This window comes from Octopus sinensis, linkage group LG3 (genome assembly GCF_006345805.1).
Source record: "Octopus sinensis linkage group LG3, ASM634580v1, whole genome shotgun sequence".
In the NCBI taxonomy this organism is placed as follows: domain Eukaryota; kingdom Metazoa; phylum Mollusca; class Cephalopoda; order Octopoda; family Octopodidae; genus Octopus; species Octopus sinensis.
The window spans coordinates 151,405,775-151,430,564 of record NC_042999.1 but is presented as its reverse complement, the minus strand read 5'-3'; the positions used below and the strand labels follow the sequence as shown (position 1 = coordinate 151,430,564).

General features: G+C 40.1%; 1 protein-coding gene across 1 annotated transcript in view; it reads right to left on the bottom strand.

The window, feature by feature from the left end:
- LOC115209805 (putative elongator complex protein 1) overlaps nt 1-24,790 on the bottom strand; it is a 72,579-nt gene that overhangs the window by 18,437 nt on the left and 29,352 nt on the right. Inside the window, exons 16-27 of the mRNA XM_029778356.2 lie at nt 24,211-24,308; nt 23,379-23,432; nt 20,645-20,747; nt 18,137-18,326; nt 15,955-16,113; nt 15,422-15,568; nt 14,372-14,457; nt 11,945-12,084; nt 11,652-11,775; nt 10,075-10,172; nt 6,862-7,063; nt 3,486-3,547 (exon numbers count right to left, since the gene is read on the bottom strand). Coding sequence (XP_029634216.1) covers nt 3,486-3,547; nt 6,862-7,063; nt 10,075-10,172; nt 11,652-11,775; nt 11,945-12,084; nt 14,372-14,457; nt 15,422-15,568; nt 15,955-16,113; nt 18,137-18,326; nt 20,645-20,747; nt 23,379-23,432; nt 24,211-24,308 — 1,463 coding nt within the window. The remainder of the gene's footprint in view (nt 1-3,485; nt 3,548-6,861; nt 7,064-10,074; nt 10,173-11,651; nt 11,776-11,944; nt 12,085-14,371; nt 14,458-15,421; nt 15,569-15,954; nt 16,114-18,136; nt 18,327-20,644; nt 20,748-23,378; nt 23,433-24,210; nt 24,309-24,790) is intronic.

Below are 24,790 nucleotides of genomic sequence, written 5' to 3'. Positions count from 1 at the left end.
ACGGTCATTCGGAATGCTCACAGCAGCCATATTCCTACTGCTCTATGTCACGCTGGTGAGACCCATATTGGAGTACAGGATTCATCTCCTCAAAGACATACAGCATCTTGAAAGAGTCCAGAAGCTGGCTAGCCGCATGGTTCTTGGTCTCAAGAATTTGTCTTATGAAGAAAGGCTGAAGATGCTCGACCTTTATTCTCTAGAAAAACGACAACGCCGTGGTGATCTCATTCTTGCTCACAACATCATAAGTGGAAAGTGTAACCTCTCGAAAGAGCTGTTCTTCACTCCTGCTCCAGAGCGTTGGCTGCGGGGTCACTCCGAAAAGCTCTATCTGCGTCGATTTCATCTCAATCGAAGGAGAGGGGCTTTCTCTGTCCGAGTTGCAGATCCGTGGAATAAGCTGCCGGACGAGATGGTGAAGATGCCGACGACCGCTCGGTTCAATGTCTCCCTTGACCACAAGTGGTCTGAACACTTTACATGAACGCCACCCTGTACATAACTCCATGTCCCCCTACATGGCCTTGCTTTTTGCTTTTTGAGCCAAAAAATTAACTAACTAACTAACCTACACCTGTTAAATGATGACAATTATTATAAATGTTACAACTTTCTACAAGATAGAAAGAAAAGGTAAAAAAAAGACATTTTTAACCCTTTAGTCGTCATATTTCTGCTGAAGTACACTGCCTTTGTTACAACTAAACTGGTGGTTGGAAGAAAAATAAACAAGAAATTCTGACAGAAGATTTTAATCAAGATAACTTTAAGGCAGGGAGTTTGCATCATAGACAAGGGGAAGTTTCAGGCAGGTTGGTATGAAAAGGGTTAAACTTTACAACAAAAATAAACATGCGTAGCAGAAATGAAGGTCTTTACTTCCATTCCTCAGAAATTTTAGCTGTTATTTTGCAAAGTGCAACCTAGGTAATTCTACAATTTCAGAGATGTACTTCATCATCATCGTTTAACGTCCGTTTTCCCTGCTAGCATGGGTTGGACGTGTGACTGAGGGCTGGCGAACCAGATGGCTGCACCAGGCTTCAAACTTGATCTGGCAGAGTTTCTACAGCTGGATGCCCTTCCTAACGCCAACCACTCTCTTCAAAATGTGAGCACCTATGTAGCTCTTCTGTAACAAGAACCTGCTCTGCCCACTCATCCCTCATTCATGCACTAATACAGCGTTTCTCAACCAGGATACATATGACCCTGGTGGTGGTCGATCGGGGTCCATATAAAATTTTCTTAATAAACTTGTTATATTTCTACAATATACAAAATGTTTTCTACAATTCCTAATCATAAAAAAATAACAGGAGTTTTAGACATTGAATGATGGTCCAGTCTCCCTGAGTAGAATAGGAACCAAAGGGGGTCTATAGGCAAAACATGGTTAAGAACCAATGGTCTAACCTCTCATGTCCTCATATAGACCCTGTCCCCTTATGTCAGGTTTCAGTTTTGCTAACCACATGGCTTCCTCAATTGTAGCAGTGGCATGATAAAAGTACCAAGCATGGATTTATGGAGGGTCAAAGTTGGGAATAAAAACAAGACAGTGGAGACATAGAAGAAAACCGAACAAAAACAAAGATGGAAGGTCGTTTGGCAAGAATAAGAGGAAAATAGCAAATGTTGGGAAAAATATTTTCTTTGGAAAGAGAAGAGAGAGATAGATGTTCAGTCCTTAGAACGCCATGCAGGAAAAGACATATATATATATATATATATACACCGTGAGAGTATATATATATATCTCTGGATGTCTGCCAACAAGGAGCCCAGGTAGGACAGAATCATGATTTGGCAGTTCTGGCAGCCATAGCAGAAAGTTCTCATTTGTCAACAATATAAATATGACTGCTTTTATGCACCATAAGTCCATATATATGTATATATATATAATCTGTCTTGCTATCTATCTATCTATCTATCTATATCTAAGTGTGTGGTGTGTGTGTATGTGTCTACCTTGACAATTGGAATTGGTTTGTTTACATTCCCATAACTTCACAATTTGGCAATAGAATAAGTACTAGGCTGCCATGCAAATTGGCACCCATACAGGTGGCACGTAAAAGCACCCATGACACCCTCGGAGTGGTTGGCATTAGGAAGGGCATCCAGCTGTAGAAAACCATGCCAAATCAAACTAGGGTTTGGTGCAGCCTTCCAGCATGCGAGCCTAGTCAAACCATCCAAACCATGCCAGCACGGACAACTGACATTAAATGATGATGATGATGATGAGTCAATTTGTTTGACTAAGCCCTTCAAGGCAGTACCCCAGCATGGCCACAGTCCAATGACTGACACAAGTAAAAGATGGAAAATGCTAGATATGTTACTGATTTGAAAAAGTCATACAGTAAGGTGGGGCATGGCAGTAGGGGCAGATACAAGAAGATGCAAGATCTAGAGGGATAAGTGAAGAGAAACAATTTGTACCAGAATCAGAGCATCTTTGGTAGATTCTTAACATCACAGAAGGTAAAAGGAAATTGTACATAAGAAATGAAACAGCTAGCATGCAAGTACAAGTTATGACAATGGCCATTTTAGGAAATTACTATTTGTAAATCTCTCAGTGAGAGATATTCAGCAAAAGTATTCTAGAGTAAAGATTATTTGTCAACATAACATGGCAGTCCTGGTTTAGGACGAATGTTGCTGTAATTTAGCCCCAGGAAACATTGTCGCCAGCTGGCTATATGACACGATCTGTGTTCTTGTTTGAAAATATAAGGACACAGATCATGTCGTATAGCCAGCTGGAGATGATGTTTCCAGGGGCTAAATTACAGCAACATACCATCCTAAACCAGGACTGCCATGTTATGTTGGCAAATATTCTTTACTCTAATGGCCATTTTGTTAACAATCATGAAACAACCTGTTGATGTTGCATTTACACAATATGTATTCTTTTCTACCTTAGGCACAAGGCCTGAAATTTTTTTTTTGGTGGGGGGGACCAGTCTATTAGATCAATCACAGTACGCAACTGGTACTTACTCTATCGACCCCGAAAGGATGAAAGGCAAATTCAACCTAGGTGGAATTTGAACTCAGAATGTAAAGACAGAGGAAATACCGCTAAGCATTTCGCCTGGCGTGCTAGCATTTCTGCCAGCTTGCCGCCTTTTTTACACAATATGTATTGCTACTCCTGATGTCTTGCTACTTCTCAGGCTATTTGTTTGTTGCTTAGCAGTGTACAACAGAAACACAAGGCCAAAACTGACCTCGCCTGTGCTGGTGCCATTGAAAAAGCACTCAGTCCAGTTTGCGGGATGGTTGGTGTAAGGAAGGGCATCCAGCTATAAAAACCATGCCAAAACAGACACAGAAGCATGGTGCAGACTCCTGCCTGGCCATCTCCTGTCCAACTGTCCAACCCATGCCAGATTGGAAAACGGATGTTAAATGATGATTTGATCCTTGTTTAGTAGTGTACAATCAAAACACAAGGTACATACCTCCACATATTGTTCATACAGGACAGCAGCATCTTGATGTCTGTTCACAGATTTCAGGGAAACTGGAAAACAAAGAGGTCAAATGTCAATGAGGAAAACGATACACAGCAGCACACCTGTTTCTGTCCTCTTTCTTGTTACCACTCTCACCCTCTCTCTTGGCCAGGTAACCATGTACCTCCTCTACAGCAAGATACCTGTTTCTGCCCCTTTGTCGCACTCTAATCTTTCCTCCTCTGACACAAGATCACCTCCTCTTAAAATTCCTAACCTTGTAAGTTACTTGGTGACCCTGCCAGGGCTGGTGCCAAGTAAAAAGCATTCAGTCCACACTGGGAAGTGGTTGGCATTTGGAAGGGCATCCAGCAGTAAAAAAACATGCCAAAACAGACACAGAAGTCTGGTGCAGTCTTCTACCTGGCCAGCACCTGTCAAACCGTCCAACCCATTCCAGATTAGAAAATGGATGTCAATAACGATGATGAGGATGATCATCATCATCGTTTTTTGACATCTGCTTTCCATGATAGCATGGGTTGGACACGGTTTGAGTTAGGGCTGGCAAGCCAGAAGGCTGCACCAGGCTCCAATCTGATCCGGCCTTCCTAATGACAACCACTCCAAGATATAATATGCACACACACAAACTCTTCCTAAATGGTGATGATGATGATGATGACTCCATCATTTAACAAATGTTTTCCATGCTGGCATGGGTGACACACACAATCATCACCATTTAATCACCACTTTTCCATGTTTGAATAGGTTAGATGGATTTATTGAGGCAGATTTTGTATGGCTGGATGTCCTTCCTGTCATCAACCCTCACCTGTTTCCAGGCAAATATATGTGTGTGGGTGTGTGTGTATGTATGAATGTACAGTAATCCCTTGACTATCACGTGTGTTACGTCCCAAAACTCCGCTGCGATAGGTGAAAATCCGCAAAGTAGAAACAGTACTGCACTACTCTTTCACTTGATTCAATCACTGTTTGACTGCAGCCATGCTGGAGCACTGTCTTTAGATGAACAAATCAATCCCAAGTCTTATTCTTTGTAAGCCTAGTACTTATTCTATCAGTCTCTTTTGTGGAATCGCTAAGTTACGGGCACGTAAACACACCAACATCGGTTATTAGGCGATGGAGGTGGGGGTCAAATACAGACACAAATACATACATACATGTGTGTGTGTGTATATATGTATATATATGTATATATATACATACACCTGACGGGCTTCTTTCAGTTTCCGCCAACTAAATCCACTCACACAGCTTTGGTCAGCCCAAAGCCATAGTAGAAGACACTTGCCTAAAATGCCATGCAGTGGGACTGAACCTGGAACCATATACGCTTTTTTTATTATTTCTATAATTTGTTTTCCAACCCATGCTAGCATGGAGAACGGACGTTAAACGATGATGATGATGATGATGATGATGATGATGATGATGATGTATATATTTATTTTATCATAAATGCAAAATAACACCACGGAGGAATCGATATAAGCTTGAATAATAAACTGCGATATGGCGAGAGATTACAGTATATTTAAGCTTGTCATACATACACGTGTATGTTGCAGATAAGTGCATGTGTGTATGCCTGTGTGTTTGTTTACATTTTAGTGTTGCTGTTGTCAGTCGTCCTGCCAACAAACAATTTGCTCAATTCACACTTTTGTGGGGACAATACCTTATTCAGAAAACAGGTTATCATCAGGAAGCCTTGATAATGTACATGTCAGCATGGGAAAATGAACATAAAAGTGAATGAACAAATATATGAATTAATGTGTGCATATGTGTGTGTGAAGGCGCATGGCCCAGTGGTTAGAGCGTTGAGCTTACAATTGTGAGGTTGTGAGTTCAATTCCTGGACCAGGCTGTGTGTTGTGTTCTTGAGCAAGACACTTTATTTCATGTTGCTGCAGCTCACTCAGCTGTAGAAATGAGTTGCAATATCTCTGGTGCCAAGCTGCATCGGCCTTTGCCGTTCCCTTGGATAATATTTATTTCTTTACTACCCACAAGGGGCTAAACACAGAGGGGACAAACAAGGACAGACACACGGATAAAGCCGATTACATCGACCCCAGTATGTAACTGGTACTTATATAATCGACCCCCGAAAGGATGAAAGGCAAAGTCGACCTTGGCGGAATTTGAACTCAGAACGTAGCGGCAGACGAAATGCCGCTAAGCATTTCGCCCGGTGTGCTAACGATTCTGCCAGCTCGCCGCCTTTCCCTTGGATAATACTTGTAGCATGAAGAGGGGAGGCTGGTATGCATGGGCAACTGCTGGTCTTCCATAAGAACCACCCTACACTGCACGTTCATCAGTGAGGCAAGTTTCCGCCCAGACTTGTACCCCAGAGGAAAACCTCTTAGGTGCACCCATGGCCATTCATGACCAACGGAGTTGAGTTTAGAGTTTGTGTGTGTGTGTTCTTCAGCTCTTAAGTTTGTTTTAGCATTGCTAAGTTCATGCTGGGGCATGACTTTTGCAGCTGAATTTTTTTGAGTTTTTTAAGTGTACATTGTAACTTTGTCTAGGTATTCTTTTACTTGTTTCAGTCATTTGACTGCGACCATACTGGAGCACGGCATTTAGTCAAACAACCCCAGAATTTACTCTTTGTAAGCCTAGTACTTATTCTATTGGTCTGTTTTGTCGAACCGCTAAATTACAGGGAAATAAAGACACCAACATCGGTTGTCAAGCAATAATGGAGGGACAAACACAGACATACAAACATATACATATATATATATCTGCCTCAATGAATTCCATCTGACCCATGGAAGCACGGAAAAACAGACATTAAAATAATGAAGATGATGATGATATGAATAATAGATGTGTGTATACTCTCTATACTCTTTTACTTGTTTCAGTCATTTGACTGCGGCCATGCTGGAGCCCCGCCTTTAGTCGAGCAAATCGACCCCAGGACTTATTCTTTGTAAGCCCAGTACTTATTCTATCGCTCTCTTTTGCCAAACCGCTAAGTGACGGGGAGGTAAACACACCAGCATCGGTTGTCAAGCAATGCTAGGGGGACAAACACAGACACACACACACACACACACACATATATATATATATATATATATATATATATATACATATATACGACAGGCTTCTTTCAGTTTCCGTCTACCAAATCCACTCACAAGGCATTGGTCAGCCCGGGGCTATAGCAGAAGACACTTGCCCAAGATGCCACGCAGTGGGACTGAACCCGGAACCATGTGGTTATTAAGCAAGCTACTTACCACACAGCCACTCCTGTGGGGAACATTCTGTGTGTGTGTATATACAAAAATCAGTTTCTGTGTAAGAAAGTTGAAGCATACATTACCTGCCATTGTGTTGCAAAGTTCAATGATTTGATTCCTGGAATAGTTCAGTTGGTGTGCCATACACATGGCCTGTTGAATATTCAAAGTTTTCTGGAAGCACTGAAGAGCATTTTCCCATTTGTTAGCTTTTATATACATCACTCCTGCTTCTTCATGGTGCTTTTGTAGCAGCAGATCATCACCATAACTACTTGCTATCAACTAGAACATGAGAAAAACATATGGAAACATATTTGAGAAAAAAAATTTATACATAGGTGCAAGTGTGGCTGTGTGGTAAGAAGCTTGCTTCCGAACCACATAGTTCTGGGTTCAGTCTGACTGGATGGCACCTTGGGTAAGTGTCTTCTACTATAGCCTTGGGCTTTTTCTCAGCCCAAGGCTATAGTAGTGGATTTAGTAGATGGAAACTGAAAGAAGCACATCATGTGGATGGTTTGACTGAGGTCTAGAGAGCAAGCGGCTGCACCAGACTCCAATCTGGTCTGGCAGAGTTTCTATAGGTGGATGCTCTTCCTAACGGAGTGGTTGGCATTAGGAAGGGCATCTAGCTGTAGAAACTCTGCCAGACCAGACCAGATTGGAGCCTGGTGCAGCTGCCGGCTCTCCAGACCTTAGTCAAACTGTCCAACCCATGCCAGCATGGAAAACAGACGTTAATCGATGATGATGATGATCCACATGTTTTTATGTCCTCATAACTTAACATTTGGTAAATGAAACCAATTGATTAAGTACCATGCTTCAAAAAACAATTATGTACTAGGGCTGATTCCTATGACTAAAAATTCTTCAAGGCAGTGCCCCAGCATGGCCACAGTCTAATGACTGAAATAAGTAAAAGATAAAAGATATGAGGCACAGGTGTGGTTGTGTGGTTAAGAAGTTTATGCTGTAACCATGTGGCATTGCCCCTACAGGGTCCAGTCTTTGTTGTGGTGTGGTGATTTGTGTGACACAATGACCCTGGGAGCTATGACAGCAATGTGCCTGATATGGTTTCTTATGCTGGATAGATGAAAGGATAAGGGCCAGACTAATATGGGTCATCTCATCCCAGAGAAGTGGCTTTGTGTAGAGCCAACAATCCTAACTATAAAACCATAAAGTTACAGAATAATCAATGACAAGTCCAAACCAACAAGACCTGGGAGAGGAAGGCCTTTCCTTAAAGAAACATAGAAAGTGGGATATGAGGCAGAGTAGAACAAGCAGAGATCCAACTGGAAAGAGGCAGAAATATATATATATATATCATCATATATATAAGTAGGTATTTAAAATTAAAATAAAAATTCTTTTTATATGGTGAGATGTAGGGGCCTACTATCTCTAAATTAAAATATATTTCTTCATTGAGAATAATTTGAACCTCTGTTATGCCAGAATTTTGATTCCCTAAACAATAATATTAATATATATATATATATGTAAAGAGAGAGAGAGAGAAAACCCAGAATCAAAAAGAGTAGAGAAAAGCTGTTAATGGCCTAAGCTACATAGAGAGTGAAGGACACAAGTATGCAATTTCTGGGTTTGTTTCCTATGTGTAGAATAGTGGTCATGCGCTTTCTACCTTCTAATATAGTCTTGAGCTCACCAATGTTACATGACAGGAATAAGTAGAAGGAAACTGTAGGAGGCCTGCTGCCATTGCTACCAGCTGTCATCATCGTTTTTTAACATCCACTTTTCTATGCTTGCATGGGTTGGACAGAGTTTACTGAAGCAAATTTTCTACAGCCTGATGTTTTCTTGTCATCAACCTTCACCTCTTTCTAAGCAAAGGAATGTTTCTCCAAGGCCAAACATGTTTTTACAGAATATCGGAAATGGATGACAGTGCTTATATGACACTGACACTTGTATGACACTGCTTATATGACAGTGACACTTGTATGACACTGCTTGTATGAGAGTGACACTTGTAAACAAGTGTCACTTTCATGCAATGTCAAGGTATGGAGACAGTTAATACACACACATACACATATATATGAGGAGCTTATGAAAAGTTTGTGGTTTTACGGTTATCATGAAAGGCCTGGTTGGAGGTCCAACTTTTCAAGTTCTTTCACAGGGCATAGAAAAACTGAAGGACTGCAGCAATAAGTGTGTGAATTTGAGAGAGGAATATGTTGCATAAAATCATAATTAACTAATCCTCCTGTATTTTCTTGTACATACAAATATATGTGTGTGTGTGTATTATATATGTATATATGCTGGTGGCACGTAAAAAGCACCAACTGATCGTGGCCATTTGCCAGCCTCGTCTGGCACGTAAAAAGCACCCACTACACTCACGGAGTGGTTAGCATTAGGAAGGGCATCAAGCTGTAGAAACACTGCCAGATCAGACTGGAGCCTGGTGCAGCCTCCTGGCTCCCCAGATGCCGGTCAAACCATCCAACCCATGCTAGTATGGAAAATGGACGTTAAACGACGATGATAATGATGATATGTATATATAACCGATGCCAGTACTGCCTGACTAGTTCCCGTACCGGTGGCACATAAAAAAGCACCATTCAAACCTGGTCGATGCCAGTGCCACCTAACTGGCCCCTGTACCGGTGGCACGTTAAAAAGCACCCACTACACTCTTGGAGTGATTGGCATTAGGAAGGGCATCCAGCTGCAGAAAACTTCCCAGAACAGATTGGAACCTTGCAGCCTCCTGATTTGCTAGTCCTCAGTCAAACCATCCAACCCATGCCAGCATGGAAAGTGGACATTAAATGATGATGATGATGTGTGTGTGTAATGTGTGCATATATATATATATATTCATTTAGAGATAGTAGGCCCCTTCGTCCCACCAATATAAAAGAATTTTAATTTAATACTTACTACTTATATCTCGGCTACACGTGTTTCTTGAGGTTCATTTTCCGGTTCCTTAACCATGCCATGTTTTGCAGGAACCTTTCTTAAAATATAACCCCAATCATCAGGCCTCTACATTACTTTATCGTAGTTTGATACTAAAAACTATATTTTAATTTTAAACATATAAGTATGTGTATGTGTATATATATATATATAGTGGGTTTCTTTAAATTTCTGTCTACCAAATCCACTGACAATGCTTTCTCACACAGCCATACCTGTGCCTAGATTAATTTATATAACAATTTTATGAATGAAATAAACTTGAAGTACATACTGGCCAGATGGAGGACACCTTAATGATATGGTCAAAGACTTACTTTAAACTCTGTACTTGTGGATTTATATAACTTCAAGGCTTCTTTATAGAGCTTGTGTTCTTCAATAAACTGCAGGCATTCATTCCAATGATCAGGACCTAAAAAATATTTTTTCTTTATGAGAAACACACGTAAAAATAAAAAAATAAAAAAAAAAAACTGAATTCTTGTTCCATATAACAATACAATGAAGCAAACAAAACCTCAGTTTTTATCAGGTTTACATCCACTTTCCATGCTGGCATGGGTTAGATGTTTTCGCAGAATCAAGTGAAGTAGAGGACTATGACTTGTTCTAGTGACTCACTTTAGCATGGCTTCTATGGTTGGATACCCTTAATAACACCACTTATTTCATAGTGTATATTGGGTGTCTTTTGTGTGGAACCAGCATTAATAAGGTTACATTATAACTTGCTAGACTAAAAAGCCCACACAAAACTAATAAAAAAAACCCCTTGGAATTGATATGAAATGTGAAATTATTATGAAGATTGCAGAGATAGGTATAGGAGTGGCTGTGTGGTAAGTAGCTTGCTTACCAACCACATGGTTCCGGGTTTAGTCCCACTGTGTGGCACCTTGGGTAAGTGTCTTCTACTATAGCCTTGGGCTGACCAAAGCCTTGTGAGTGGATTTGGTAGGTGGAAACTGAAAGAAGCCCATCGTATATGTGTGTGTGTGCATGTGTATGTTTGTGTGTCTGTGTTTGTCCCCGCCATTATCACTTGACAACCGATGTTGGTGTGTTTATGTCCCGGTAACTTAATGTTTCAGCAAAAGAGACCGATAGAATAAGTACTAGGCTTATAAAAAATAAGTCCTGGGGTCAACTTGTTCGACTAAAAAGGAGGTGCTCCAACACGGCTGCAGTCAAATGACTAAAACAAATAAAAGAATTGCATTCATTCACTTTTACGTCTGTTTTTCCGTGCCTGCATGGGTTAGATGAATAAGTTATTGAGAAATCGGTTTTAGGTGAGATTGATCAGGATTGACCTGGAGCGAAGCAACAACAAAAATTCAATGCAACTATCAAGTTCTATTGTTCCAATCTACCAAAATGTAGACAATTCCTTGTGATCATGAAATGCCTAGGTTATCTGTGGAGGATATTTAGGTGCAGAAAATTAGAGAAGAAAGAAGATTTGCGTAATTTGCACAGGAGTGGGCACTGTTTGGAAGTGATTGCAGAGAGGTTGGTGAGGTCATCAGCATCCTTATCCACTGGACAGTTTAACAAGGATCCAATGAGTCTGCTTTGTCATGTTTTCTATAGCTGGATGCCCTTCCTAATACCAACCACTTTATAGTGTGTATAAGACAAAGAGTGTAGAGGAAGGCATATCATACTGCTCTGTTTAATACCACCATGTAGCTCATGAGTATGTTGAACAGAGTTTGCTTTGCTGCAAGTATTTGAACCCTGCATCTGTCAGGGATATAATTATCATGATCTAAGAGCATGTTGACACCTTCTGCACTTTCCCAGAGGCCAAATTGTCAGGTATTTAGTTTGGTGTGGTACCATTTCTACACTTCGCTTGCAACAATAATAACATGCAAAGACAACTCACCACATTTTACTATATGTCCCAGAGCTTTAGGAAATCTTTTCAGATATTTATCAATTGTAAATTTCTGGTAATTCATTTCCATACTCTGCAAGTTATTCAGAAACGGAAGATACTCTTTGGGGTCCTGGAAAACAAAACAAAGAAAGTTTTTAAAAAATAATAAACATCTTAATTATCTTTGATTATAGGTCTGTCTGCTCAGGGCACACCTGGAAGTAAACATCAAACACACTACACTATACATCCACTTTTTTTTATCTCAACAGCATAAAAATAAAAGACTAGTCACTCACCTTCTGTGACTTCTCAGCCACCATGAGAACAATATCAAAGTCATACATCCCCAGTGCTACGTTATACAGTTCGTTGATGTCAACCATACAAAGAATATGGCGTAGTGTTTCTTCTAATGATGTTGTACTATCAGGATTGGCTGGAAAAAACAAAAAGGTGAATTAATAAACTTTGTGTCCAGCAAAAGTGAACATTAAATCCATTCATCTTTATGTTTGTTTTTCCATGCTAGCAAGAGGTAGACAATATTGCCGAGCTGTTCCTGCATATTGGGAGTTTGGTACGGCACTCCATTACTACCATCTTCATCTTTTTCACAACTATCTCCACCCATTTGTTTTTTCTAGCCCTGAGCTGCGTAAACTAATATGGAGGGTACAGGAGGTGGTTGAAAAAGCCAGCTTCTATATATGGCTGAAGCGGGAAGACCGAAAATGGCTTGAAAGCCATAAACACGCCGACGGGAAATAACATCATTAGGTGAGACAAGCTGACTGAATCAGTTTCGCTGACTGACAGGTGACGGTCATTTAGAAAAAGCACGGGCTAAAACTACGCACCTTCACTAGTCAGTTAAGGTGAGACAGTGTCACGTGACAACTTGCTGGGGCTGTCTGCTGGAGCCTATGCGGCAGGTATTTAAAGGGAGAAATTTGACAAGACAGTCAGTCACCGAAGAGGCCAGGGAACAGAAGAAAGAAGACATGCACCCAACACCAGAGCTGAAGACACCTCCAAAAGGATGGGTCCCGCCACATCAAAACAGTAGAGGAGTAGGGGCCGAAACCGGATGTGGTTCCTCCTAATGATGTCTTGAGCTAACTGGACACTATAAAGGAGCTGTTGTGGTAGCAGACCACGAAACACGGTTGTAATTCCTTCTAGGTGTGGTAGCCATGTATCCCCTCTGTAGCAAGACACCTGTGCTTGTTTGTCATAGTTTAGCCTTTTAACAATTGGCATAAAATCAGCTCCTCCCTTTACTCAGTAGCCAAAGCATTTTTTCTCCTGTTCTTTTACTGTCTTGTGAGTCGTTTGGCAACCTCACTAGTGCTGTGGTTGGCATTAGGAAGGACATCCAGTCATAGAAATAATACCAAAGCTAACACTGGAACTTGGTGCAGCTCTGCAGTCCACCAGGTCCTGCCAAACTGTTCAACTTATGTCCGTAGGGAAAATGGACACTAAATGATGACGACGATGTTCTTCCTATCACTGACCTTTATCTGTTTTTTCAAGTGAGGGATATCTTATTCTAGATGTCTTGAAAGGTAAAAAGCCAGCAGACAACTTAATGATGGGAAATTATAGTAACCACTGGTAGATGAGTTATTTTCAATGATGTGCAAATATAAACACATACAGGCACAAAGGGGATCTTGAAGTTTCTGTCTACCAGATCCATATTAGCGTCCTTGAATTTTGTTCTGGTTCAGAAAGAAAATGTTTAATTCATCATCATCATCGTTTAACATCTGTTTTCCATGTTAGCATGGGTTGGACGGTTTGACTGGGGTCTGGGAAGCCAGGAGGCTGCACCAGGCTCCAGTCTGATCTGGCAGTGTCTCTACAGCTGGATGCCCTTCCTAATGCCAACGACTCTGTGAGTGTAGTAGGTGCTTTTTATGTGTCACCCGCACAGGGGCCAGAGGAGGCTGGCAACGTCCACGATCAGTTAGTGCGTATTACATGCCACCGGCATGGTGCCAGTCAAGGCGGCACTGGCATCGGCCACTTTTGAATGGTGTTTTTTATGTGCCACCGGCACGGGTATCACAACTGCAATTTCCATTTAATTTTTATTTTGATGTTGATGTACTTGATTCAATAGGTCTCCTCAAGTACAGCAGGTCGCCCTACGATCCAAGGTAAACACAGCAGGCCGTCCTGCAAGCCATGAACTCACTTCATTTGTTGGGTCTTCGCACTCACAGCATATCTCCAGAGGACTCGGTTTTTAATTAACAGGTTTTATTGATATGTTTTAATATGTGTGGGTGCATCTCTATGTGTGTATATGTATATACACATGTATGGTGCCACAGCAGAATTGACACAAGAGCTGGTGCCACATAAGCACCCAGAGCACTGAATGTTGTTAGGAATTAGCCTTAATTCACAAATATATATGTGTGTGTGTGTGTGTGTCCCCTCACCACTGCTTGACGACCAGTGTTGGGTGCTTATGTCCCCATAACATAGCAGTTCAGCAAAAGAGACTGATAGAATAAATACAGGGCTTAAAATAATAAAAGAAAATATGTACAGGGGTTGATTCATTCAACTAAAAAATTCTTCAAGGTGGTGCCCCAGCATGGCCACAGTCTAATGACGGAAACAAGTAAAAGATAAAAGATAATAATGAATGTACAATTAAAATAAAAAAAAGACAGAGGAAAATTAGAATTATGATTAGCTGTAATTACCTTTAATTTTATAAATGACTGTTAAGGCCTTTTCAATTTCAGGAGGGTTTTTCTTGATATGAGCAGTGAGAATTGGTAATACAAGCCTGAAGAACAGAAAAGGATAAGTCACAAATATTATATATATCTCTGGCTGGATGCCCTCCCTAATGACAACCACTTCAAGAGTGAAAAGCACCCATTACACTCGTGGAGTGGTTGGCATTAGGAAGGGTATCCGGCTGTAGAATGCATGCCAAATCAGACTGGAATCTGGTACAGCCCCTGAGCTTACCAGCCCCGGTTAAACTGTCCAACCCATGCCAGCATGGGAAACAGACATTAAATGATGATGATATAAAAAAGAAAAGAACCCCAAAATTATCATTTGAAGTTTGGGAAAAAAAAACTCCCACAGAAAAAAAGACATATTTAATGGCATATTTAATATTAGACATGTGGTTAAATTCACCTAACAACCATATGGGCCCAGATTCAAACTTGCAACATGGCATCTTGGGTAAAAATATAAAATTCATGGAGAGTTAAAGCTTCGAATGAACAAACAACGAGAGAGTGGACATACAGAGTAAACAATTGACAAAGACAAACATTAAGGGCCATTAGGTCAAGGAGGATGCCCAAAACCGGGCAAGATGGCGAGATGGTGTGAGGGCAGTTGCTATGGCACTGAGGTAGATCTGGCTACTCCTGTTAATGGGGACAAAACCCGGATTTAAAATACTGGATGATGATGAGAAGGAAGGACATCCAGCTGCAGAAACCATGCCAGATCAAATTGGAGCCTTGTGCAGTCTCCTGGTTTGCCAGTCCTCAGTCAAACCGACCAACCCATGCCAGCATGGAAAGCGGATGTTAAATAATGATGATGATTTCATAACAATATACAAATTTTCATAGTTGTTGTCCCAGCCATGCCAGCATGGAAAGCAGATGTTTGATGATGATGATGATGATAATGATGATGAAGACAACGATGTTTAATCCATGCAAAAACGAAAAAGTCAATGTAAAATTGCAAAAGAAACTTAGAAGGAAAACATCAAATACCTTTCCTTTTCTTCCTTGTATAAAATTTCAATGATAGCATCACAGACTATGTTCACTTTGGATGAGTTCTCGCCATCTTCAGATTTATTCAAAGTGGCTCGATCAGAATAAGAACTGGCATACATTGTTTGTGTAGAATCTTCCATTCTAGAAATAATAAAGACACATCACTAATTAACATTATTAAAAATTAATCTCAAATTGTTACAACAGAAAGAATGTGTTTGGATGAGAAGAAAGTAATATGGCTGTGTGAAGACATCTGATTTGGTTTTCATTCAGTTTGTTTTGGTATGTACAGAAGATGAAATGATAATTGGCTTGAGGTCAATTCAACTCTTTAGGATTTTAGCTATTAGAACACATGGAGCATATGATTTAGATATAAAATATATTAGCAACAATAATACAGCTGTAATTTACTTGTTATAATTTATAGTTTATTTACTGTTGACTAAGTTGTCACAATGTGATGTTTATTAAAAAATTAATTGAAAAAATAAAAACGACAATGTGAAATAAAATATACAGACCCAAGCTCTGATAAGAACAACGTGAGAAGATTGTCTTCTGATACTTGTTTGACAAAACTTTCAATATTGGTTAAAAACAATGATGGATTATGGTCATAAACTAAATTCATATTTATTCTGTGTTTTCTCATAAGAGCCAATGCATCATGATACTTGAGGCTACAAAGAAATATAACATTATAATTACACTAAGCATTAATTATGATTCATTTATAAATTCACAATAATTCAATCTAATAAGCACTTAAACAATGAACTTTTCATCATCATCATCGTTTAACGTCCGCTTTCCATGCTAGCATGGGTTGGACGGTTCGACTGGGGTCTGGGAAGACAGGAGGCTGCACCAGGCTCCAGTCTGATCTGGAAGTGTTTCTACAACTGGATGCCCTTCCTAACGCCAACCACTCTGTGAGTGTAGTGGGTGCTTTTTACGAGCCAGACGATGCTGGCAACAGCCACGATTGGGTAGTGCTTTTTACATGCCACCGGCACGGGGGCCAGTCGGCACATAACTGGCCTCCGTGCTGATTCAATCTAGTCATTCAATTAGTCTGTAATGGATGGACTGTTTTTATATTTAGTGAAAACTTCTTGCTCTAATCTGTCACCCGACACACAATCACTTCATTCAGATACACCCGCCCTACCTACTATTCTCAGCTGAGAGGTCTTTGTCTTGAAAGTTACTTGGCAACACCATTGGTGCCACGTAAAAAGCACCTGTAACAATGCCACACAAAAAGTGCCTGTGCTGATGCCACGTAAAAAGCATCCCATACACTTCGTTAAGTAGGCAGCATTGGGAAGGGCATCCAGCTCTAGAGACCATGCCAAAACAACTGGAACTTGATGCAGTTCTCTGGCTTGCCAGCTCTGGTCAAACCACCCAATCCATGCCATCATGGAAAACAGCCATTAAATGACAATGATAATGATCATTATCATTCAACATCTGTTTTCCATTCTGGAAAGACGAGAGGCTGCATCAGTCTCCAATCTGATTTGGCAAAGTTTCTACAGCTGGATGCCCTTCCTAATGCCAACCACTCCGAGAATGTAGGGGGGTGCTTTTTACGTGCCACCAGCGTAGGAGCTAGTCAGGTAAGCCTGGCATCAATCATGTTCAGATACTGCTTTTCATGTGCCACTAGCATGGGAGTCAGTCAAGGGGCACCAGCATCAGCCACATTCAGATGGTGCTTTTTACATGCCATTGGCATGGGAGCCAGTCAGACAGCCCTGGTATCGATCATGTTCAGATACTGCTTTTTACATGCCACTTAGCATGGAAGCCAGTCAGGGGTCACTGGCATCGACCACGTTCGCATGATGCTTTTTACATGCCATAGGCACGGGGTATATCATCATCATCATCATTTGACGTATGCTTTCCATGCCAGCTTGGGTTGGACGATTTTGACTGAGGGCTGGCGCACCAGGCTCCAATCTTGATTAGGCAGAGTTTCTACAGCTGGTTGCCCTTCCTAACACCAACCACTCTGAGAGTGTAGTGGGTGCTTTTTACATGCCAGTCAGGCGGTACTGGCAATGGCCTCGCTCGAATCTTTTTACACATGCCACCAGCACAGGTGCCAGTAAGGCGATGTTGGTAACAATCACGCTCAAATGGTGTCCTTTTACATGCCATCAGATGGTGCTCTTGGCACTCTACTAGTACGGGCACAAGTGCCAGTAAGGCAATGCTGGTAATGATCACACTCGAAGGGTGCCTTTTATGTGCCACTGGCACAGAAGCCGGTTAACTGCTCTGTCAACAATCATGCTCGTATGGTGCTCTTTGCACCCCGTTAGTACGGATGCCAGTCATCGAATGTGTTTGATTTTGATTTCACTTGCCTCAACAGGTCTTCGCAAGCAGAGTTTAGTGTCCAAGGAAGGAAAAGGTATGCATAAAGCAGGGTATAATTTGACAAAAATATGGTAACAAAAGGATTAAAGTGATCTAAAACACCCCCATCAAAATTTCATGTTAATTTATGTGCAGAATATCAGCTTAAAAACCACAAGGTTATTTTATAAAATTCTTCCTTATTTTTAAAATTAACTGAAACAAAAATAGGGCATTTAAATGAAGATCAGGCAAAAAAAATAAATAAAACAATATACAAAGGCAATACTTTAGGACATATTTCAATGTACTGCATAAAGATATTCATACTTATTTAGTTTCTGTTGAATGGAAGAAAGTAGCAAAGCTCGGGGATGGACAGTTTCAAGGTTGCCGCGTGGCATTTGTAACACAAGTTTTGTACTGTTATGTACGACTGTAACAATACACGAACCTCGCTCCACTCGACGTATAATCTCATCAAAAGGGTGTCCACTGTTTTCATGAAGTGTGGCAATATCTGTAAAATAGCATAAAAGATATGAAATTAGTGTTCTGACTTTGATTTTCATTCTGTTTACTAACAAATTCAAAAAACACCATCGTCATCAGTTACTGTATGTCTACCCATATTGATGATAAACTGTGGACAACACTACTACACAGAGAAGTTCTTGGCTATTGTTTAGCCAAAGGTCAGTCTTGAGATTGAGAAAACTTATGTGCATTCGTATCATCATCATCATCATCATTTAATGTCTGTTTTCCAAGCTAGCATAGGTTGGATGGGTTGACAGGAACTGGCAAGCCAGTGAGCTGCACCAAGCTCCAATTGTCAGTTCTGGTATGGTTTCTATGGCTGGGTGCTCTTCCTAACAATGACCACGTCATCGAGTGTACAGGGTGCTTTTTACAAGGCACCAGCACACACACAGAAAATAGGAGATTCAGCTAAACTTTTTATTATAACATCATAAATTACATAGTCTTTACACGTTTCACTAGTGTGTACTTGTATGTTGTGTGGTAATTGTTATATGGATGATTCCATAATTGCTTTATAATGCTGTACCTTGAAATCAAGAGGACAGATCCTGATGTCTACAACTCTTTCCTGCAATCAGACCTAGACACAATGCAGCAATGGATCACAGACTGGCAACTGAAACTGGCTGTGGACAAGTGTACCACCATGCATTTTGGGAGAAAAAACCCTGCGTTCACATACTCCCTCCACAACACTGATATCAAGAAATCCTCTTGCGAGCTTGACCTAGGCATCACTGTCAGCAGTGATTTGCGTTGGTCAAAGCATATCTCTAAGATTGTCAGGAAGGCCGAGGGTGTCTTGGCATCACTCAGCAGGTCTTTTGTTAGCCGCTCTCCAGCCATCTATTTAAAACTGTATACAGCTATGGTACGACCACACTGGAATTCGCATCATCAGTTTGGAACCCCTATCTTGCACAGAACATTGACCTCCTGGAATCTGTCCAGAGACGTGCAACCAAACGCATACCCTCCATCAGACACCTACCATATTCTGAGCGCCTTGTTTCCCTGGGCATGGATTCACTGAAGCTCCGGCGTTTGGCGACGGACTTGGTAAACACCCACAAAGTTATCAACCACCTCACCAACAACAACACTGAACACCTTTTTGATCTCCATGTGTCTAACACACGTGGACATGCCTACAAAGTCAGAAAACAATACAGCTCCCATGACTTTCGGAAACATTTTTTCACGCTCAGAGTTGCTGAAGCATGGAATAAACTGCCTGCGTCAGTTGTTGACTGCCATGACACTGCATCTTTTAAGGCCCTCATGCTTTCCGAAATCCGCCGAAACTACACCTGATTATATATACACTTTAGATGAGTTGTAGTGCACCTGAGCACTGTACACAATTATTATTATTATTATTTAATGCCAGATCATCAGAAATAAACAGTAATTTAATCCACTGTTGGTTATCAGCATCAATCAGCAGGCAGAAAGTGGCAATGGGAAAGGTATCTAGTTGTAAAAGCCAAACCAAATGACAGGTATGAGCAACCGCTTCCAACAAGAAATGACTTGAACTGCTGTGATGGTCTATCCCAACCCACACCAGCATGGAGAAAAAAGCATAAAAATGATACACATACATACATATACAGGGTGGCCCAGAAGTCACAAAAGTGTTGGTAATTCATTTATGTTTAATTTCAAATTTACAGTACTTTAGCACCATATTATAATATGTATGTAGGAAATATATGTATGTTAGGTGTGAAAATCACATCTTGTATACTACAAATTAAAAAATGTCATTACAATAAATTTATTAAAATTTTAGACCACTTTGTGTGACTTTTGGGTCACCCTGTACATACACACCTGAGGAAAAATGAGCTCCTGTCAAATCTTCCTATCCCTATTCTCTCTCTTTCATACTTATCTTGCACCTTCACTTCACACCTTTCTCTCTCTCCATCTCTTCCCCTAAGGAGAAATCATATATTTGCCTCTTCAGCAAAACACCGGCTCCTGTCTTTTTATCATACATTTGCATTCCTCAATATTATATCCTACTCAGTTGAGGGGGCCTTGCTGATGCTATATGAAAAGCACTTTGAAGTGGTTGGCATTAGAAAGGGGATCCAGCTGTAGAAACCATGTCAAAGAAGACACTAGAGCCTGGCATGGCCTCCTGGCTTGTCAGTTCATGTTGAACATCCAACCTATGCCAACACAGAAAATAAGACATTAGATAATGATGATAATGATGATGATGATATTTCTGCCAATGAGGAGGTAAATTTTAATTATAATTTTATCTTAAAGCACACATACCTTTAGTATTTGTTTTCAAGTTCAAGAACCGACATGTATGGCTTAGTGTAGTCAAAATCAAAAATTTTTCATGGACAGCCATTGATGTACAGTTATTAGCCAACTAAAAAAAACACAAATAAAAACAAGACTAATGATCAATTAAATGAACGTGAACATTAAAATATTACTAATTGATTAACTCTTTCGTTACTGTATTTATTTTGAGATGCTCTGTGTTTCTTTCAATTACTTTATATATAACAAAGAATTTAGTAAAATAATTTAAGTATCATTCAGCTAATATTAGGAACATAAATTGTGACACAGGTTTGGTGGAAGATTTTAATTCAAAACTTATGAAAACAAGACATTTGTACTACAGAGCCAGAGGCAGTTTCAGCCGGGTTGGTATCAAAAGGATTAAATTAATCATTTGTTAACCCTTTTGTTACCATATTTCTGTTGAGATGCTCTGTGTTTCATCATCTAATTTTAAATATTACAAAGAATTTAGTAAAATAACTTAGTTATGCTTAAGTTAGTGTCAGGAACATAAATTGTGACTAAGGTTTGGTGGAAGATTTTAATTCAAGACTTATGAAAACAAGACATTTGTACTTAGAGCCAGAGCTGGTTTCAGCTGGGTTGGTATCAAAAGGATTACATTTAAAATTATGTTTGAAGCACATAAGATCAGAAGAAAACCATTAAGAAAAAAACAAAAATCTGCAATCAAGCATGTTTTTAATCACTGATTCTCTACCATTTCTTACCTAAGGATTACTGCTGATTCCTATAGTGTAAGGAATTGTATTAAAAAAAAATTGTTAAAATATTTTGTATATTGTAAGAGTATAATCAAGTTCTGTTCTATATTTTAGAGATGAGGAATTCTGTACATTATTTACATTGGATGGATATGTGTCCTCATCTTGTTTGTTGCTACCTCAACAATTCGACTGATTTACTCTTCAGCCTTCATCAGATGACCTAGTAGAATTTGAACCCAACCCTGGGTTCTCATTCCCAAGGTATTTTTTGTTGATGTTGTTATTATTATTATTATTATTATTATTTATCCTCATCATTTAATGTCTGTTTTCCATGCTGGCATGGGTTGGATGGTTTGACTGGGGTCTGGGAAGCCAGGAGGCTGCACAAGGCTCCAGTCTGATTTGGGAGTGTTTCTACAGCTGGATGCCCTTCCTAATGCCAACCACTCCAAGAGTGTAGAGGATGCTTTTTTTACATGCTACCTGCACAGGGGCCAGAGGGGGTTGGCATCAACCACAATAGGATGGTGCTTTTTATGTGCCACGGGCATGGAAGCCAGTCAAGGTGGCACTGGCATCGGCCATGTTTGGATGGTGCTTTTTATGTGCCACGGGCATGGAAGCCAGTCAAGGTGGCACTGGCATCGGCCATGTTTGGATGGTGCTTTTTACATGCCACCGGTACAGGGACCACAACTACAATTTCCATTTGATTGTGATTTGATTTGATTTTGATATACTTAGGTCCCTTCAAGCACAGCATGTTGCCCAACGATATGCGACACTGGTGTAGGTTACAGCTGTGAACTCACTTTATTTGCCGGGTCACAGCTGTAAACTATTATTATTATTTATTCAAGGCACTGCCTGGAACTGAACTCGCAATCGTGGGGTTAGTAGCCTGTGCTCTTAATCATTACACTATATTATCACTCTATAATTGCCTACAGTCTCAACATGTACTCTCTTCACTGTTTGATCTATTTTGGTAATCCTGTAGATTTTAGTGGTGGTGGTCATGGAGGAGGAAGGTAAAGTGGGTGAAATCAGGGAATGAGAGTCTCTGTTCCTATGGGCTTCCTCATTAATAGGGGTTGATAAGCTTAGAGACACTGTTCTTATTTTTTGTGAGGCACAGGAAGGGCTGTGTGGTTAAGTAGAGAACCAGATGAGGTGGTCTACAGTATGGGCAAGAAATAGAGTACCACATTAGATGAATTAAGAGTAAGGGTAACTTGTTGAGTACCAGATGAGATGGTTTATAGTATGGGTAACAAACAGAGTACCACATTTGGGATCTTTTCGGTTTGAACGACAATTTTTAACATAATTTCTAGGTAACTAAAAAATTTTTAACTTCGTATACTGGTAGAATGTGTTTATAAAACATCTTTTTCTCTTGGCTTTATTGAGAAAATTCTACAGTTTGTAAGATATTTGTTGTTTTTCTTCTTCAATTTCTGCAATTTCAACCAATCACTGACGTCTATTGAGGTAAAAAAACATTCTGTGCCGTATGAATATGTCCCTCGTTTAAGAAACAGATTGAGTTTATTTACATTTGTGAAGAAAAAAAGATACGCTTCCCCCTAACCCTAACCCTAAAACAGATTGAAATGCAATAGATTGATACCAGGGTCATAATTATGGGTGACAATTTCATATGACACCGCCAGCAAAAACTGCTGTTCAAACCGAAAAGATCCCCACATTTGAAGAAATAGAGTAAGGACAAATTGTTGAGTAGTAGATAAGATGATTTATAGCATGGGTAAATAGTAGAGTACAACATTAGATGAATTAGAGTAAGGGCAAATGGTAGAGTACCAAATGATATGAGTTCTAATTCTGAGCTTGTAGATTTTCGTTTTTAGAGTTCAAATTCCTTTAACATTGACCTTACACAAAAAAAAAAAAAAAAAAAAAAAAAAAACCTATCCTTCAACAAATTACACTTGTACCCAAAATAAAATACATACCTCTTTATCATTTATGTAGAGACGGTGCTTTGATGTTAGACCCAGAATCACAACCTGTAACAAAATAGAAAAATAGTAAAGTATTAATTATAATTTCAGTGACTGTAATTTAGAGGAAGTTTTGAACTTATGTACAATCACCTTAACGAATCACCATCACATTAACACTGTTTTTGTTTGTTTTTATAGCTTTGTCAGGAAAACCTTTTCCTCATGACCTCTGACACTGGTTGAAGGAAGGAAGGAAGATTTATCCTCACACTGGAGACCTAACCTGAATGCTAACAGAATGTACCTTGCTCAAGGTACCCAAGGGTGAGGTGGGGGTGTCAAACTGGGCAATGGATAAGTCTACCACCCAATAATAAATACGGTCCCTCTGACAAGCATCCACTGAGTTTTCTCATCATCATCGTGGTCGTCGTCGTTTAACGTCTGCTTTCCATGCTGGCATGGGTTGGATGGTTTAACTGAGGGATGGCGAGCCAGAAGGCTTTACCAGGCTCCCTCAGGAGGATCAGTATAGTAGAAGACATATAACCACGTTGCTGTGCAGAAGGAGCGAAATCAGGGCCCTGTGATTGCAAAGTAAACTTCTTAATACACAGCCATTCCTGTAAATATGCATGCAAAGACTTGGGTCGGTTTGGAGCTATAGTAGAAGACACTTGCCCAGGTGCCACACAGCGAGATTGAACCAGGAACCATGTGGTTGGGAAGCAAGCTTCTTACCAAACAGCTGCACATGCACCTATAAAAATATATTTAGATATGATTGCATACAATCAAATTTAATTCTCGCAGATTTCCTGGAATGAAAATGAGTTCTCACCTTGCCACTGATCTGACAGACAGCCATAGTTGTACACCGCTGAGGAAATACCACAGGTGCTCCAGCTTCAGACATCCAAGGAGATAAAACTTGGGTACCTTTAACAGAAAAAAAATAATAATAAAATAATGTAACAAACATTTCTCTTATTCTTTGAATTGAACATAGCGTGGTTGTGGTAAGAAGCTTGCTTCCCAATTACATGGTTCCGGTTTCAGTCCCACTGCGTGGCATCTTGGGCAAGTGTCTGCTACTATAGCTCCAGGCTGACCTAAGCCTTGCAAGTAGATTTGGTAGATAGAAACTGAAAGAAGCCCGTCATATATATATATGTATATGTGTGTGTGTTTGTCCCCACCAACATCGCTTGACAACTGATGCTGGTGTGTTGACATCCCTGTAACTTAGCAGTTTGGCAAAAGACATCGATAGAATAAGTACTAGGCTTACAAAGAATAAGTCTTGGTTCTATTTGTTTGACTAAAAGGTGGTGTTCCAGCATGGCCACAGTCAAATGACAGAAACATGTAAAAGAATAAAAGCATAAAAAAATCTAGTAGATGCCTTGATCTGAGAAAGT